The sequence below is a fragment of the Rhincodon typus genome, chromosome 13, assembly GCF_021869965.1.
Source record: "Rhincodon typus isolate 14 chromosome 13, sRhiTyp1.1, whole genome shotgun sequence".
Lineage (NCBI taxonomy): Eukaryota > Metazoa > Chordata > Chondrichthyes > Orectolobiformes > Rhincodontidae > Rhincodon > Rhincodon typus.
The window spans coordinates 21056691-21072920 of record NC_063344.1 but is presented as its reverse complement, the minus strand read 5'-3'; the positions used below and the strand labels follow the sequence as shown (position 1 = coordinate 21072920).

Here is a 16230-nt window from a genome sequence, read left to right as displayed (position 1 = left end):
TGACGTTTCGGAAGGGTCTAGGCCCGAAACGTCAGCTTTCCTGCTCCTCTGATGCTGCTTGGCCTGCTGTGTTCATCCAGCCCTACACCTTGTTATCTCAGATTCTCCAGCATCTGCAGTTCCTACTATCTCTGAATGCAAAGTATGGTGCTTGGTTATACTGACCCACACATATCTCTGGTACACTGGTTAATTATATTGACCCGCACAGATGTACAAAGTATGATACTGAGTCATACTGACTTCTGCATATCCAGGTATATATGGTATCATCATGAGTTAGATTAAAATGCACAGATCCAGTTGTACACAGTATCATGCTGGAAGTTTTATATTCTCACCATCCAGCCCTGTGAAGAATGGTCACTTGGAAGAGGCACCTGTAAAACATACACCAATGTGAATTACTAGTCTTGGAAAAACGGAGGAGGGGTAAAATTGAAGAGTCCAGTGTAGGACCTTTGTTTTTAAATTTCTGATTTGTTTTAAATATGACGAGTCTAAGAAGTGATTGTGTCTACCAATAGCTTGTTAGCAATATTGTTCTCCTCTCACTATTGATGAAATGCAAGGGTTGGGAACCCCAGTACTGGAGACTGGGACCACTTGCACTGCATTGAACTGAACTGAACTACTTGGGTCATTTCTGATGCTTGCCTGAAGAAATACTGAAGCAGATTGTCCCCAGTAATGAACTGAAGAACAGGAATATAAGAGTTTATAATCATACTTCACTCCAGTTCCTTTGTAACATGGTTCTGCCATTGATGTAATTCCATCTTGTTATCTGTGAGTCATTTTGTGATGGGTTACTATTTCTGTGTCATCATATTATGTGAAATGAGGCGACATGAGCTGGCCTTGTGTCAGAAATTCTGGTTTTATTGTACATATTTTCTTGACTTTATTGCATATTATTTAGTCTCAGTTCATGCATAATATTAGTGTGGATATCAAGCAGTTGGCTGCATTCTTTATTAGCTTTTAATTTCTCAGCTGTCCCCCGCCCTGACCCCATCTAATCTAGCCTGTTATTGCCCTATCTGAAATATACCATTCAGTAATACCTTCATGTTAGGATGAAATCAATTCATTGTAAATATTTATTGTTAGTACTGATCTGTTTCTAAGGCTGTGATCCTTCACAGTACTTTTCTTCAATGGTATTACATATTAAGGAATCTTCAGAGAGAGAGAACGTGCGCATGATGAGTTAGCATCAGGGAGCACAGCATGAGTTTGAGATATTTAGTTTTCGGTGTACGAGGAGCACAGTAATTCTGTGACCCAGGTTTTATTATTTTCTTTGGCTTATTGATTTGTTAATAGGATGTGCCTCTTGCTGTACTCTATGCATTTGCTGCAACTAATATTCTCTAGATAGTCACTGCTGTTTGTCTATTAGGTCAGTGCCCTCAGGAGTGTTTTGATACTTGCAAGGGAACACCCCCCCTTCAGAGAGGTCTGACCAGCACCAGTTAAAGATGCAAGGCTTTGAAGGCTGCATCGAGCGTTGTCTAATTCAACTTCATCAACATTTCGATTCAAGAGCACCATGAGCGAGTAATCTTTCTGTATGATCTGATCCAACAACCCTGTTCTAGCTATCACTTTTTGCCATGTGTAGAGCGCCCTCATGTGGATTGAAAGCCAATGGAGAGTTGTCCGACAGTGGTCACGCACCCATTTTCATTGACTGGTCTAGAAAGAAAGAAGATAAAAGTAAAGGGGGTTTGGCCACAGAATTTAAAAGAATGAGGCTAATAAATCTTGCAGCCATCTGCATTTCACTATCTTGTTCCTGAAGTTTCCCATCATCAAATGCAATGGTAGAATTATACACCGTGCTATTTGCAGAATTATCAGTCATTGCACTGCAAGCCAAGTTGCTCCAGAGAAACTCTACCTGAACATCTGCACTGGTCATGCACAATCTTTTCCCTTTTCCTGGCACAGCTAAGGAATCAAAACTCTAAAAGATTGTAACACTGGGCTACTGCTGGACAGATAAGGTCCTCTATAAAGATGTTCTGAGTTTTTTTAAAGCTGGTCTTTTTGACTATGTTTTTCAGTATGGGGTAATTGTGTACATTCTGGATTGATGCTGAAACCTGTACTAAATCCTTTCAATAAATCTAGCAACTGGAGTCTGTGTGAAGTGTCTCTTTGTATTTTGGGGAAGCTCCATATTTCTGAGGAGCTAGTATTTTGTGGAAAACATATAAAGGGGAGCAGTGGTTCACCTGGAAAGCAAGCCAGTGAACATTGTGGAAAATGCTAATATAGACATCTCAGCAGTATGATTGTGAGGTAAGGCAGAGCAGATTATCAGAAAATTTACTAAAATTTGTAAAGCAGAAACACTCAACGCATTTATGTACATATTTTAGTCGCCAAAAGAAATCTCTTCTGAAATTGTTGACTTATGCACTTCTCTCAACAACATCTCGTTCATTGTCCCTTTGCCTGTATCTGTGTGACTTGAGGTCAAGGGTTATTACAGCAGAACCCTATACTGTGTTCATCAAAAGTTTGAATACAGCAAGAGTTTCTGGATTCAGTTTAAGACTAGAAAACCCATTAGAGCTTCTGGCCGACATAGAGGTTTACAAGTGTTTACCCCTGTCCTTGGCATGTTTGCAGAAACTAGGAAGGGAGCACTGCAGTGCTGGAGGTGCTGTCTTTATTGAGACATTAAACCATGGTTTGTCTTTGGGTGCTGATCTCCTAGCACTTAGAGGAGGAGTATTGGTGTACTGCCCATAGATCCTATATTTATGTCCCAAGCAACATCACTAAAATCAATTTAGTTGATCTCAGCCCTGAGAATTTGCAAAATGGTTGCCACATTTACTGGCTACTCAGTGATTTAATTGTACATAAACATTTCTGGGACACTAATGAAGTGCATATGTTCCTCTACACATTTACAAGCTCAACTTCAAAAGTGACAATGGAACTACATAAGTGGAGAAGGTGCGTTTCTGTTCTCATCAGAAAGGTGATCTTGGGCTGTGCATTGTGCTCACAGAGTGAACCACTCTCCAGGTGGATTGAGAAGTGAATCAGTGGACAGAGGCTCGGAATTAGTGTTAAAAGTCTGAGGGAAGGAGTGAAGGAATGATTCTATTGCAGTTGGATTTTAGAATGCAGAAAATGTTCTCACAAGGATCTGGTGAAGTTAAATCAGTCTTGGCATTTAAGAGTAGTGGATAGAAATGACAAATATTAGAAATTTGGGATTGAGTCATGGATTGGGATCACGGTGAATTGCTGCAACGGGAGTCAGCACCAGCATGGCTGAGTAAAATGTCATTTCTGTCATTTTTCTAATGATGTAATTGAACTTGCTAATATAATGGTGAAGTTGAGTAATAGCATTTTGGAGAGATGGTGGATGTTATTTGTAAACAAGCTTTGCATTTTACCTATTTTACTATTTCTGTTTCAGGCCATCAATGCAATCACAGCAGTCCTTTGGGCCCTCTCCCTCTCCAGTGAATAAAATGGCCACCATGGGGAACAAGTTGCCATCTGTCAGCCAGCTCATCAGCCCACAGCGCAATGCACTCACACAAGCCCCCATGCCCCCAGGAAGTATGGGTAAGGTCCATGAGCATTATTCTCTTATCTGGAGAAACTATTCTGATTCCTTTCTCGCATCCTGGGCACGTGCCTGTGTGATGGGTGATTTTTCTCAAACTGTCACAGCCTTTCTTTCTTCATTCGCAATACTTGATCATTATGCAGGATGTTTGTTCCCTTGATTGCCAAGAATCTATCTACTTCTACCTTAAAATATTCAAAGATTCTGCTTCCATTGCCTTTTCAAGAAGAGTGTTTCAAAGCTTCGTGACCCTCTGGGAAAAATACTTCTCCTCTCATCTGTCTTAAATGGGCAATTCCATATTTTTAAATGGTCCTGAACTAAGTTGCTTCCGGATGGAGAGGGATCTGAACTAATTTGTCAGTTGGTGCTCCAGGCCATATTTGTTGTATAGGCATACAATGTGCGATGCTGAGGCTGCAAGGACTGAGATTGAGTGGGTTATCTCGAGCATAAAGCTGCTTGGGAGCTGGATGAGGGATGCTTCTGATCAGTTCTTTTGTTTCCTCAGTTCCTCAGATGATGAATGTTCCAATGCAGATGAATGGAGACATGAACGGGTTGAGTCCCACGCAGGGATTGCCTTCACCAATGGCATCGACTTCACATTGCACACCGCCTCCGCCTTACCCGTCTGACAACAGTATCTCCAGGTCAGAGGTGGTGATTAGATTACTCACTTTATTTGTAGAATTAGTTTATGTAAAGTGGACCCTTTTCATAGGGCCATGAAGCATTCCCTGTTTATGAAATTTCAGATAATCAATCTGTTTGCCAATTGGATTAATCCCACAGTAGGACCTGAAAATTGATTTAGTTTATACTGTAATAAGCTCTGGTTCATCTGATAAACATCACAAACCAATGTATTGAGTTTTCACTGGCCATGAGCCTTTATTTCCTTCAAAAGCCCACGATCCTGAGTTTGCAAGGTATTCAAACAAGAGACCACACCAAATGTGGTCGCTGAGCCAAGATAAAACAGTTCACAGGCCAGGATTAAAGAGAGAGGAATTCAGTCACTAGAAGGGTTTAAAATTGGTAAGGAGGTGGTATTGGATAGGTTGTCTGCACCTACAGTTGACAAGGCACCAAGGATAAATGGGATGAATCCCAGAATATTGAGGGATGTGAGAAATTGCTGAGGCACTGGCTGAAGTGTTTTAGTTTTGTTCAGACTCAGTGGTGCCAGAGGATTGGAGTATTGCAAACGTTATGCCTTTTGTCCAAAAAAAGGTGTAAGGAAAAGCCTAGCAACTCTGGACCAGCTGGTTTAACTTTGGTTGGGAAACTTCTGGAAACAATAATTTAGGACAAAATTAATAGTCACAATGAAAAATGCAGGTTAATTAAGATTTCTTAAGGAAAAATTTGTGTTTAGTTAATTTTCTGGAGTTTTTATGATGCAGTAACAGAGAGGTTTGACGAGGGTAGCACTGTTGATGTAGCGTACAGAAACTTCCAGAAAGCATTTAATATGGTGCCATGCAACAGACTTGAGCAAATGGAATAAAAGAGACAGTAGTAACATAAATACAGGATTTGCTGAGTGATAGGAGACAGGGTAATAGTTAATGGATATTATTCAGTCTGGGGCACACTTTGGATTTGAGTTTCCTGGGAATCAATGTTAAGATCCTTGCTTTTCATGATCTATATTAATGATCTAGACCTAAAGCGCACAATTTCAAAAGTAACAGATGTTGGAATCATTGTAAACCATGTGGAGGATAGTGTCAGCTTCCAAAAGATATAGATACGTTATCAAACTTGCATTAGGCACTAGTTCAGCCTCGACTGGAGTACTGCATCCGGTTCTGGATATCACACTTTGGGAAGAATGTGAAAGCATAAGAGTACAGAAGACGTTTGAGAATGGGTTTAGGGATAAGAAATTTAGGTCATGAAGATAGATTGGTGAAGCTACGGCTGTTCACCTTGGAGAAGAGAAAGTTGAGAGGGGATCTGATAGAATTATTCAAAATCATGAGGCATCTAGATTGAGTGAATAGGCTGAATATATTTCTAACTCTTGAAAAGGTTGAGAATAAGAGACCCTAGATTTAAAGTAGTAAAAAGAAGCAAAAATGATTCGAAGAAAAATTATCTCATCTTACACCTATGCCCTCTAGTTTTGGGCCACCCTCCCACCCTGGGGGGAAAAAACCTTGACTATTCACCCTTCCATGTCCCTCGTGATGTTATAAACCTCTGTAAGGTCACCCCTCAGCCTCCAACACACCATCTATTCTCACTGCTGTTACCCAGTGTTGAATGAATCCCAATCCAGCAAGGTAGCCTTTAAGTCGTAAACAAGCCTCTTCCCATTGAGTCTCCTTAGATCACATGCATCCATACTGTAAATGCACAAATCAGCCCCTCAACCCCATACTCCAGAAAGATATTTAATTTATGAAATGATATTCTTTGACTTGCTATGAGGTCATTCTCAATATTATTCCTATCCATTTAACTTGCAATCTATTCATGACTGTAATGCCAGAGTGAGAGACTTGGGTCTAAAGTGAATGGCTCCACTGTAAATGAACCGATTTCAAAATTTAAGTCATGAAAAATACCCGAGTACTTACAGGTATCTTTCCAGTTTTAATGGTGCATGTTAGTTCTTTGCAGGAAGGTTTTGAGGGAAGGGTGCAGGACTGTTCTATACAGATTAGGAGGCTGCAGAGTTGCTGGGCTGTGCGGTGTTAACTGATTTAAACTGAGACACAGTTAGGACTCTACAATCTAATTACTCTTGCGCTGAGAGAAAGGAAGAATGAGGCTCTTCCATTGGCAAACTGGAGCTCCTGCTAGAAATGAGAACTGTTCTGCATCAATTGTGATTCTCCCAAAGTTAAATAGCATGCTGCTCCCTTGCCTTTGAATTGAAAGATTGTGGGTTCAAGCTCTACTCCAGGACCCTGAGCACATACGGGGAGTTGGTGGTATTGTGGTATTGTTACTAGATTTTTAAAAATTAATTGATGGGATGTGGGTATCACTGGTTAGGCCACAATGTATTGCCCAGAGAGTGGTTAGAAGTCCAACTATATTGCTGTGGATCTGGAGTCCCGTGTAGGCTAGACCAGATAAGGACGTCAAATTTCCTTCCCACATTAGTAAACCACATAGAGTTTCTACAACAGTTGGCAGTAGTTATATGATCATCATTAGCTAGGTTTTTTCATTCTAGATTGTTATTGAATTCAAATTTCACCATATGCCATTGAACCCATGTCCCTAGACATTAGGGCCTAGTCCATTGGCATAACTACTACTCCTCCACCTCCCCAGTAATTCAGAGACCGAGCTCCAGGGCATCTCTGCAGGAGTTCCTCAGGGTCATGTTCTCGGCCAAACCTTCTTCAGCTGCTTTACCGATGACCTTTCCTCCATCATAAGATCAGAAGTGGGTTTGAACAATGATCAGCACCATTCATGACCCTTCAGGTACTGAAGAGGTCCATGTATAAATGCAGCAAATCGTGGACAATGTTCAGGCTTGGATTCATGAGGGGCGAGTTACATTTGTGCTACAAAAGTTTCTGTCAATGACAATCTCCAAAAAGAGAAAATCTAACTATCACCCCTTCACATTCAAAGGCATTGCCTTTACTAAATCCCATACCATCAACACCTTGGAGGTATCTATTGACCAGAAACTGAACTACCCATTTAAATACTGAGGGTACAAGAGAAGATCAGAGGCTGTGAATACCGTGGCATATAATTCACTTCCTGACTCCCCAAAGCCTGTCCAACATCTAGATGCCACATGTCAGGCATGTGATAGAATATTTCCCATTATCTTCGACGAGTACAACTCCAACAACAGGCAAAAAAATTTATATGATCCAGTGTAAAGCAAACCCCTGGGAAACATAGAAAACAGAAGGAGTCTGAACACCATACTCCTGTTCTTTCCCACTGAAACTGCCTACCACATATCCCAAGAAAATCCCTTTGTTCTGGACCCTGGTTTGATTTGCACTTGATCAAACACCTTCAATGTTCGCTCCCTCCACTAGTGACGTGCAGGGTCAGCAGTGTGTATTATCTACAAGATTTCCTGCTGCAACTCAAGGCTCCTGCAACAGCACCTTCCAAACTCTTAACCTTTACCAGAAGGACAAGGACATCAGATACATGGGCACACAAGCACCTGCAAATTCCATTCCAAGTCACATATCATACTGACATGGAACTATATCTCTGGGTCAAAATTCTGGAACCCCCTCCCTAACAGCACTGTTGGTATCCGTACGGCCCGAGGAATGCAATAATTCAAGAAGACAGCCCACTAGCACCTTCTCAGGCCAATTAGCGATAGTTAGTAAATTCTAACCAAGTCACCATTGCTCATATCTCATGAAATAATTTTCAAAAAAAACTTTTTGCTGATGATCCCAATGTAGTACTGCTGGATTGCTATATTATCACAAATGAGATGTTAAACCTCAGTTGAGTTTACCACATCCCAGGGCACAATTTTGGGCATGAGCAATGGAGTGCTTCCTGGTATCTTGGCCAATATTTAACACAATCAGTATGACAGATGATTTGATTATTCACACATTGCTCTTTGGGTTTACAAAAATTGTTTTTGCACTGATTTGTTTGTATCATAATTGCACAAAGAAGTTTTTGTTTCTCACAGTATGCATCTGCACGTTGTTTGAGAAAGTTGTGATCTTGAACAAAGAGCAGCACTGATCCTTCGTCCCCTCTATTTGCAGCTTTCTGACGAGAGCCGGCTGTGCGTCGTGTTTGGAGTATTTCACCACCCAGGGATTGATGAACATTTACCAGATCGAGCATTTTACCATGGATGTAAGTAGTTTCTACTTCCCACTCAGGTCCCTGACCCCTGTCGATTTCCCTCATCTCTTTATTAAAACCATCATGTAGATGGAAACACCAAAGCATGCTCAATATGGGTCTCTACATAGTCCTCAGTGCCATGAAATTTGGGTGAAAAGATAATAGAGATACTTAATTAAGCCTTAAAGTCATTCACTTCTCTATATCTGCAACTTGAGGAAAGTGAATACAGTTCAGGCATGTGATTGCTTCGGGACCTTGTCTCATCTAACCTCTTTAAATGAATGGCCAGTAATTGTGTTCACTGTCTCTCGTGCCCACACACCAAAACTGGACCAGAAACAGGAAAACCTGTCCTGCTGATTTTAGTTACCCTTGGAAGAGGTAGAGAATGACTGATGTTTGTCTTTCAGTATATTCTGTGGCTGTAAAGGCCTTATCCCAGTGATAAAAGCAGGTGTGTTTTTGAGAGAATAGAAATGCTGGGGAAAATTTCAGAAGGATTGGGTGTTTCCTGGTCCCTTAACTTAATCTCTAGGTGCGTGGTCAGTGATACAGAGCTTATTGTAAAGGTGACATCAGTACTCAAGACTCAGGAAAAGTTATGAAACTAAATTTAATCAGTGGCACCATTTGTGGTGTTAATAAAGGTGAGTATGAAGATGTTGGGTTCTTGTGAGAACCCAACTGGTTCTTTAAGGAAGGAAGGACAGTCCTGAATGAAATGGGGGTCGTGTTTAGCATATCTAGAGTTAAGCAATGAACAGTATCACTCAGGATTAAACTCAATAAAAGAATGGATCAGAATTGGCTTTTCTCAAAGTCTGAAATTTTGCATAGTTTTCTAGGGAATAATTTGATAAATTTGTGCTCCCAATTGAAAGCATAAATGGAAAATCTCAGAGGTCATTCTGCGAAGTTTCCAATTTATGTTTTTGTCACATGAAATTGCATTTCAGCAGTGTGAACTCATAAAAGTCATCAGTGATTTGCTGCCTCCGTGACCAAAACCCTTTTTTTAAAATCTTATCAGGATCTCATCAGCCTGAAGATTCCTGAGCAGTATCGACACGCCATCTGGAAAGGAATACTGGACCACAGACAGAGCCTTGATTTCTCAACCCCTCCCCAACTACTGCGGAACACAAGCAGTGCCTCTACTGCCAGTATGGGCTCCCAGAATGAGACACGTGGTGAACGGGTAATTGATGCAGTCCGTTTCACCCTGCGCCAGACCATCTCCTTCCCTCCCCGCGATGATTGGAATGATTTTGGGTTTGACGTGGATGGACGCCGCAGCAAGCAGCGGATCAAGGAGGAAGGGGAGTGAAGTGGTCTGGAACGACAAATGCATCAAACCACAAAAGACAATGTTCCAAAAATATCGACTGATGACAACAATACGAGGGGACACTGTCAGAACAAAGTATTTACACTTTGAGTATTCTTACTCGTATTCAAATTGGTTGCACTTATCCAACTTTATTTTGTCTTTATTTTACTTTTTTTGTTGTCTTAAGCCCAACTGCCCATATATGGTAGCTGTATCAAAGCTTATAGGGTGCTTGAGGGGCTATGTGGGATTTGTAACTGCCATATTTATGCATCTGTTCCTGTTTAGAGAGGATCATTCTAATCAATGGTATTGTTCGTGCATCAAAACTGCAATTGCGTAAAGGTGTGCGAGTGCAAATAGATACAGACTGAGCATGTGAGTGAGGAAGGCAGATTGAATGGAGTTGTCGGGCCTCCTTCCTCACTCTATCCTTGGTTATCTTGCACTTCAAAAATGACATTTAATATTTCACAGCCTGGGCTGAGGTCAGGAGTGCTGCAAAAGTACTTACAGACACTGGAACAGTGGCTGGCAACCTCTATGAGGAAGGGGAGCAATCAGTGCTATTGTTTGTTTTCTTTTAGTCATGGTGACAGAGCCGTGTAGTCTGTCACATGAATTCAACTCCTGGAAATGGGTCAAGGAACCTTTTCTGAGATTCAGTACTGCAAAAGTAGTTTTGTCTCTTAAAACATTTGCTAGCAAATGTGGCATTTTCCTGTTCCTGCTTACCTATGATGCGTCAAGGTGGCTGAGTGGTGCGCCTCTCCCAGTAGTGATTCCAGGAAGCACTTGATTATGACTGGGCTTGTGTAAGCTCAGTACTTGCAGGACAAGTAGAACTGCAAATGTGATCTCCTGTTGCTGACGTGTTCAGGATCATAGAAACCACATGTCACTGCTGAATGAATGCAGCTGTCAGTTAGCTAAAGTTGGGATGTCAACCCTTTCACGTACAAGCTGTGATGTATTAGCTCATGAACACAGCCTTGACTGACAATTATATTCTGAGGTTCGCTTCGAATTTAAAGGGGCAAAGGGGAGAAAGAACTGCTTCACGACAATCACTGAAAGCAAATTTTATAGTGTTTCAGAGTTTTATACTGAGATCCATCTCAACTTTGTGCATTTCATTTGCAGGATGTTGCATGGTGTGAAACTACTGATCCTGGTGGTGCTGGCCACGTTCTGAGGGAATGCTGGATTTGGTTAGTTTTTATCTCCTCCTCAGGGTGAGGGGGAGACCATTCAGCAATGTCAGTTGCATGGGACATGGGCTTCAATCTGGACCTGAAGCCAGTAAACTGTTCTGGATAGTAGTGCCATGATAAATGGGCTCTGTGATTCAATGGCAGCCAGAGCTCCAGATGGAAGAGCTATCAGTGACTATTAGTTTGTATCATTGTCACCCAGTTAAAGAAGCAGCATAGACCAGCCCAGACAGCTGTTGTTTAGTGGAAGGGGATGGGAAAAAGTAGGAGGAATTGAGTTTGACCGAGAGCACCACTTGTATCATGACTTTAGCACGCTGCAGCATTCTGTTTCTCTACTTGAATCTGGTTCTGGGGTAGCCTGTGTGTTACTGTAGGTGTATCCGTTTCACATATGAGTCCTAGATTTCAACATTTTGTTTTATTTTCATCTCTTGGTATTTTGCTACAGTGACTGAGGCTGTCCTGCAGGTGAACTCCAAGTAGCTTGGTGCTAATGGCTGAGGTGATTCACGTTATTGAAATTCCTCACAAACTGTGAATTAGGGTTTAGTAGCTGCAATCAGACATGTAGAGACACTTTTACTTCTTTTTATCCCTCTCTCTGCTTCCTTCAATTTTAACTGCACTTCAAAACAATTCTGAAATGTCAGGGTAATCCATGAAGAGTGGTTTCTATTCACAAAACAATATTTGGTGACTCCTTGCGCAGCTGCAATCTCTTCTCTTCCTTCTCCTCCCTCCAACTCACCAAGGTCAAATAATCCACCAGTGCTCATTCTCTGGGTTTACTCTTCCAGACTAGTCTGGGCTGCTGGAACTGTTTGAACCCTACACAAGATTGGAAGGAGAAGAGGAATTAATATTTCACACAGGACAAGCCAATGTGTGCACCTGCCCCACACTGACTTTCACAACTCCCTTTCTGATGTGATCACAGAAACAGAGCACTACTGGAGATGCCTGTAGGTTTTCCCATGAATGGTTATGTCCAGAGAGAAAAAGAATAAAAACAGTCTCTACTAAAATAATGTTGTGGCTTTGATTTGTGCAGGTATTAAAATGGGATGTGTCTAAAATTTTAAATGGGAGTTTGTCTGTAGTAGGACGACAGAGTCATAAAATAGTTGGTCAGTTTTCATTTCATGTTGCTGTATATACACCATTGGAGCATTTTGCCAACCTTTTTTAGAAATAAATGTGTATCATGTTTAAGGTGGTATGAATCATGTAACTGTGTCAAACTGTGTACGCACCAACACTGACTGGGCTCAGCACTCATTCAATTATTGCAGTCCCTGATTGAATAAATGCAAGCATCAGCATTGTCCAGTACAGCACAGTATGCCTGCAGAATGATAACTCCAGGGCTTTTGTATGAGGATGTTGATTTTATTTGGTGTTTCACTGAATAAAGTGTATTCGTGACTATGGTAATCAGAGGGGAGTGGATAGCGTATCAGCAGGATGCTGGCAGGTTTATACTATTTGGAATCAATACTTGTGTTTCAATTCAGTGTAAATCTGCTGTGTGTTGGATTTGATGCACTGTGGAGTTCCTTCTGTATAAACTACCACCACATTCCTTTTTTTTTTCTTGCAGTATTAAGTATCCAATTAAACGTTTCTCAAGAGTCCTGGTTCCCTTGAGTATCATTTTGAATTTTCATGTAATAAAATTTTCTATCATTCACCCAAAATCATCCTAATTGTGAACGTCTGTGTGTGAAACCGTGCAAGGTGTGCCCCCTAATTGCTTGGGCCAAAGTGTCTTGTTAGTTATAAAAACTCAGCGTAGTTCGGCTTTGATTTGACACTGGGTACGGAACGTGGCAGAGGCTCCAAGTTCACAGTTGGTCAATTGTAATTAATGTAGAACTTAGTTAGGACTGGTAGAAGTACCATCCTGCAGAAGAGATTATAACTGAAGCAGCTCAAAATTTGCCAACTAAATCAAGCTGGGAAGAATGGTAAACAGTGAAGATGATACAAATTACCTACAACAGGACATAGCCTAGCAGAATTGGCAGGCAATTGGCAGATAGAGTATGAACTGAAAAGTATGAAGTGATATATTTTTGGTAGAAGAGTTAGGTAGAGGGTATTTAGATTTAATACTCCAGTTCTGAAGAGTATGTAGGGTCAGAGGGACCTGCTAGTACATAGGGGAGGCGATGGCCTAGTGATATTATCACTGGACTGTTAATCAAGAGATCTAGTTAATGTTCTGGGGACCCAAATTTGAATCCCACCACAGCAGATGGTAGAATTTGAATTTGATAAAAGTCTGGAATTGAGTCTAATGATAACTGTGAATCCATTGTCAATTGTTGATAAAACCCGTCTGGTTCAGTGATGTCCTTTAGGAAGGAAATCTGCCACACTTAACTGGTCTGGACTACATGTGACTTCAGATCCACAGCACAGTGGTTGACTCTTAACTGCCCAGTGGGCAATATATTCTGACCTAGCTAGCGATGCCTTTATCCCATAAATGAATAAAAAACCATTTTCATCGATCATTGAAGATGGTGGGATGTACCAAGAGTTTGGTCAGGATAGCATGTGGGATCTTATGCTTCATAAATAACTGTACAATTGAGCACAAAAGCAGGGAGGTTATGCTTTATGAAAGTCTGGTTAGGCCCAGCTATAGTATTTCATCCAGTTAGGGTGAGCCCAGTTTCTGAGAGGGGTGGAGTGATAGAAATTAATGGGCTTTTTTGGCATGGCAAACTTGTAAGAATTAAAAGTGAGTGCTGGCAGATTGGGCCACAGTGCGTACTGCACATGAGAAACATTTTAAGATCTGAAATACAGGACAAACAAACTACAAGGGGAGGTTGGTAGCGTTGAGCTTGTCATTGGAGTTAAGGAGATGTGGAAAGATTGGTTTGAAGTGTAAGATTATGATAATTTTACACAGTCAAGGAAAAGCTGTTACCATTATTTGATGGTACAAAGGCTGGGGGATACTAAGTTAAGCTTTTGAGTGAGAGATATGAGGGAATTTATTTTCGGCTAGGAATGGTAATGGCAATGAATTTTCTGTCCATGATGATGGGTGGAAGTGGAGTCAAGCAGGAGAGTGGCACAGTTTGAATTGCTATACATGCAGATGTCCTGGACTGAATATCCATCTATGCTGAAAATTATTTATTTACTAGCTGTTTCTTGGACCTTGTTTTACACAATTGGCCATGAAGATCTTGTGTAGTAACCTTTAACGTGGCCCTTGATTAAATTCCTTCTGAAAATTCAAATCCAGCACAACCACAAGCTCAACTTTATCCAAGTCACTTGTTACTTCTTCAAAGTACTCTAATGATCCTGGTTACTTTAAGGTATGATGGTGATTGACTAAAATGGTGGACTGAGAGTAGTATGGATCTTGCAGCTGCACCTGAGATTCAGGCTTATTTCTAGATTTACTTCTAGACTGCTTAGTTGTTACAATGTTTAAAAGACATTTGGGTAAGTACATGAATAAGAAATGTTTGGAGGGATATGGGCCAAATGCAGTCGGGTGGGACTAGTTTAGTTTGGGATTATGGTTGGCGTGGACTGATTGGAGCAAAGGGTCTGTTTCCATGCTGTATGACTCTTAAGTCCATTGCAATGGCAATGATCCAGAACAGGAGGCTGGGTAAAGGTGGTGGAGTCGCTCTTGTTTCAGGTAGTGAGTTTAATGGCTCATGCACACTAAAGTGAAAGTACTATAACACATACGACAAGGACAAGTCAGCTTCAATAGCACATGCAAATGCATTTCTCCAAACATTTGTGAAATAACTCACCAGAGGCTAGTATCCTGTCACCAAGTCATGTTTCATTTACATGTGGAGAGTCCTTGGCAGTGATCCAGCTTCCTCCGAGTTGGCTCTCGGAGTGAACAGAACCTCTGATACCGCTATTTATACCTGTCAGCCAGGACTCCCTGATTGGGGCTGTTAACCTGGCGCAATCAGGGAAATCATTCCATGGGGTCCACCTGGCTGACCTCATTACAATCATTACATCCCTCCTCCTCCTGGGGCATTTTAGCACCGGGTCAGGTTCCTCCAACTCTGTACCTGATAAGGGTGACGTCTAACGCACAGTAGTTTGCCTCTTATTTCCAGAGCATCTTGAAAGAAATTCATTCTCCTCTTCAGGTGGCAAAGACATCAAGGTGGCAGTATCCGGCATGTCCATCTCAGATTCCGAGTTTTATTCGGTGTTTGATGGAGAGGCAGACCCCACGGGTTCCGGAGTGGTCAGAAAGGATGTTGAGAAGCCGGGCACGTTTCACTCCTGTACCATTTGTGAGTTTGCAGCTTTCAGCTTTCAAATGGTCCACCTGCTTGTTTGGGACCGTCGCATCTACCCAAACTTCGTATGTCATTTACGTAACATCCACTGTGCCTCTTACCCAGGTAGGGTCATTCCTGTGGTTCCTTCACCAAACTTCATCCCCTGAAGTAAACTGTGTCCCACACTTAGTGGAGTCCTGTGTCTGGCATTTGCTTCTCATGCTGTTTCACTGTTCCCCCTAAGGTCCAGGAAGATCAGGTTTAACCTGGTGTCTTCTCCCCTTTAGCAACTGTGCTGGAGCTATCCCTGTAGTTGCATGGGGTGTAGTCCTATTAATCAAATAGGATCTGGGACAGTTTGGTATCTAGTGAAGCTGTAGGCTGTTTCTTTAAGCCTGCCTGCAAAGTTTGGACTAGTCTTTCTGCCAGACCATTGGATGATGGATGGTATGGAGCTGCCTTATATGTTAAATACCAGTTGGCTTTAGGAAATACTCCAATTCGCTGCTAATAAACGATGGCCTGTTATCTATAGCCAACGCTTCTTGGAGTCTGTGTATTGCTAAAGATGCATGCTGTTTTTCTATCATCATCCCCAAGTTTTTCACATTCAGCCACAATGACTAACAACATTAAGCCCATGAAAGGACCTGCAGAGTCAATGTGTAACCGAGTCTAGGGTTTACTCAGCTATTCCCATGAATTTGGTGGAGCTGCTGGCAGTTTATGTCCTTGTTGGCACTCTGGGCACTACCCCATCAACATAGCTTTTTCTGCATCTAATCCTGGCCAACAATCATATCTTCTCACCAACATCTTCATTTTGGAAACCCCTAGATGTCCCCGGTGGAGTTCAGGCAGCAACCTTTGCTCGGGACAATCACTCTTGCTCCCCATAATAATATGCCGTCCTCTACTGTGATCTGATCTCTCCAGGCCCAAAAAGGTTTTAATTCTGGT

General features: G+C 41.6%; 1 protein-coding gene across 6 annotated transcripts in view; it reads left to right on the top strand.

Annotated features, from left to right (window-relative positions):
- tp63 (tumor protein p63) overlaps window positions 1–12193 on the top strand; it is a 266101-nt gene extending 253908 nt beyond the window's left edge. For 5 of the 6 annotated variants that reach the window (XM_048604513.1, XM_048604514.1, XM_048604515.1 and 2 more), the window contains 4 exons: window positions 3452–3603; window positions 4119–4260; window positions 8347–8440; window positions 9465–12193. In XM_048604513.1, the coding sequence (XP_048460470.1) occupies window positions 3452–3603; window positions 4119–4260; window positions 8347–8440; window positions 9465–9761 (685 nt within the window). In that variant the 3' untranslated portion in view covers window positions 9762–12193. Of the gene's footprint in view, window positions 1–3451; window positions 3604–4118; window positions 4268–8346; window positions 8441–9464 lie in introns of all 6 variants that reach the window. The other variant, XM_048604518.1, reaches the window with a different exon arrangement.
- Window positions 12194–16230: the final 4037 nt, after the last annotated feature.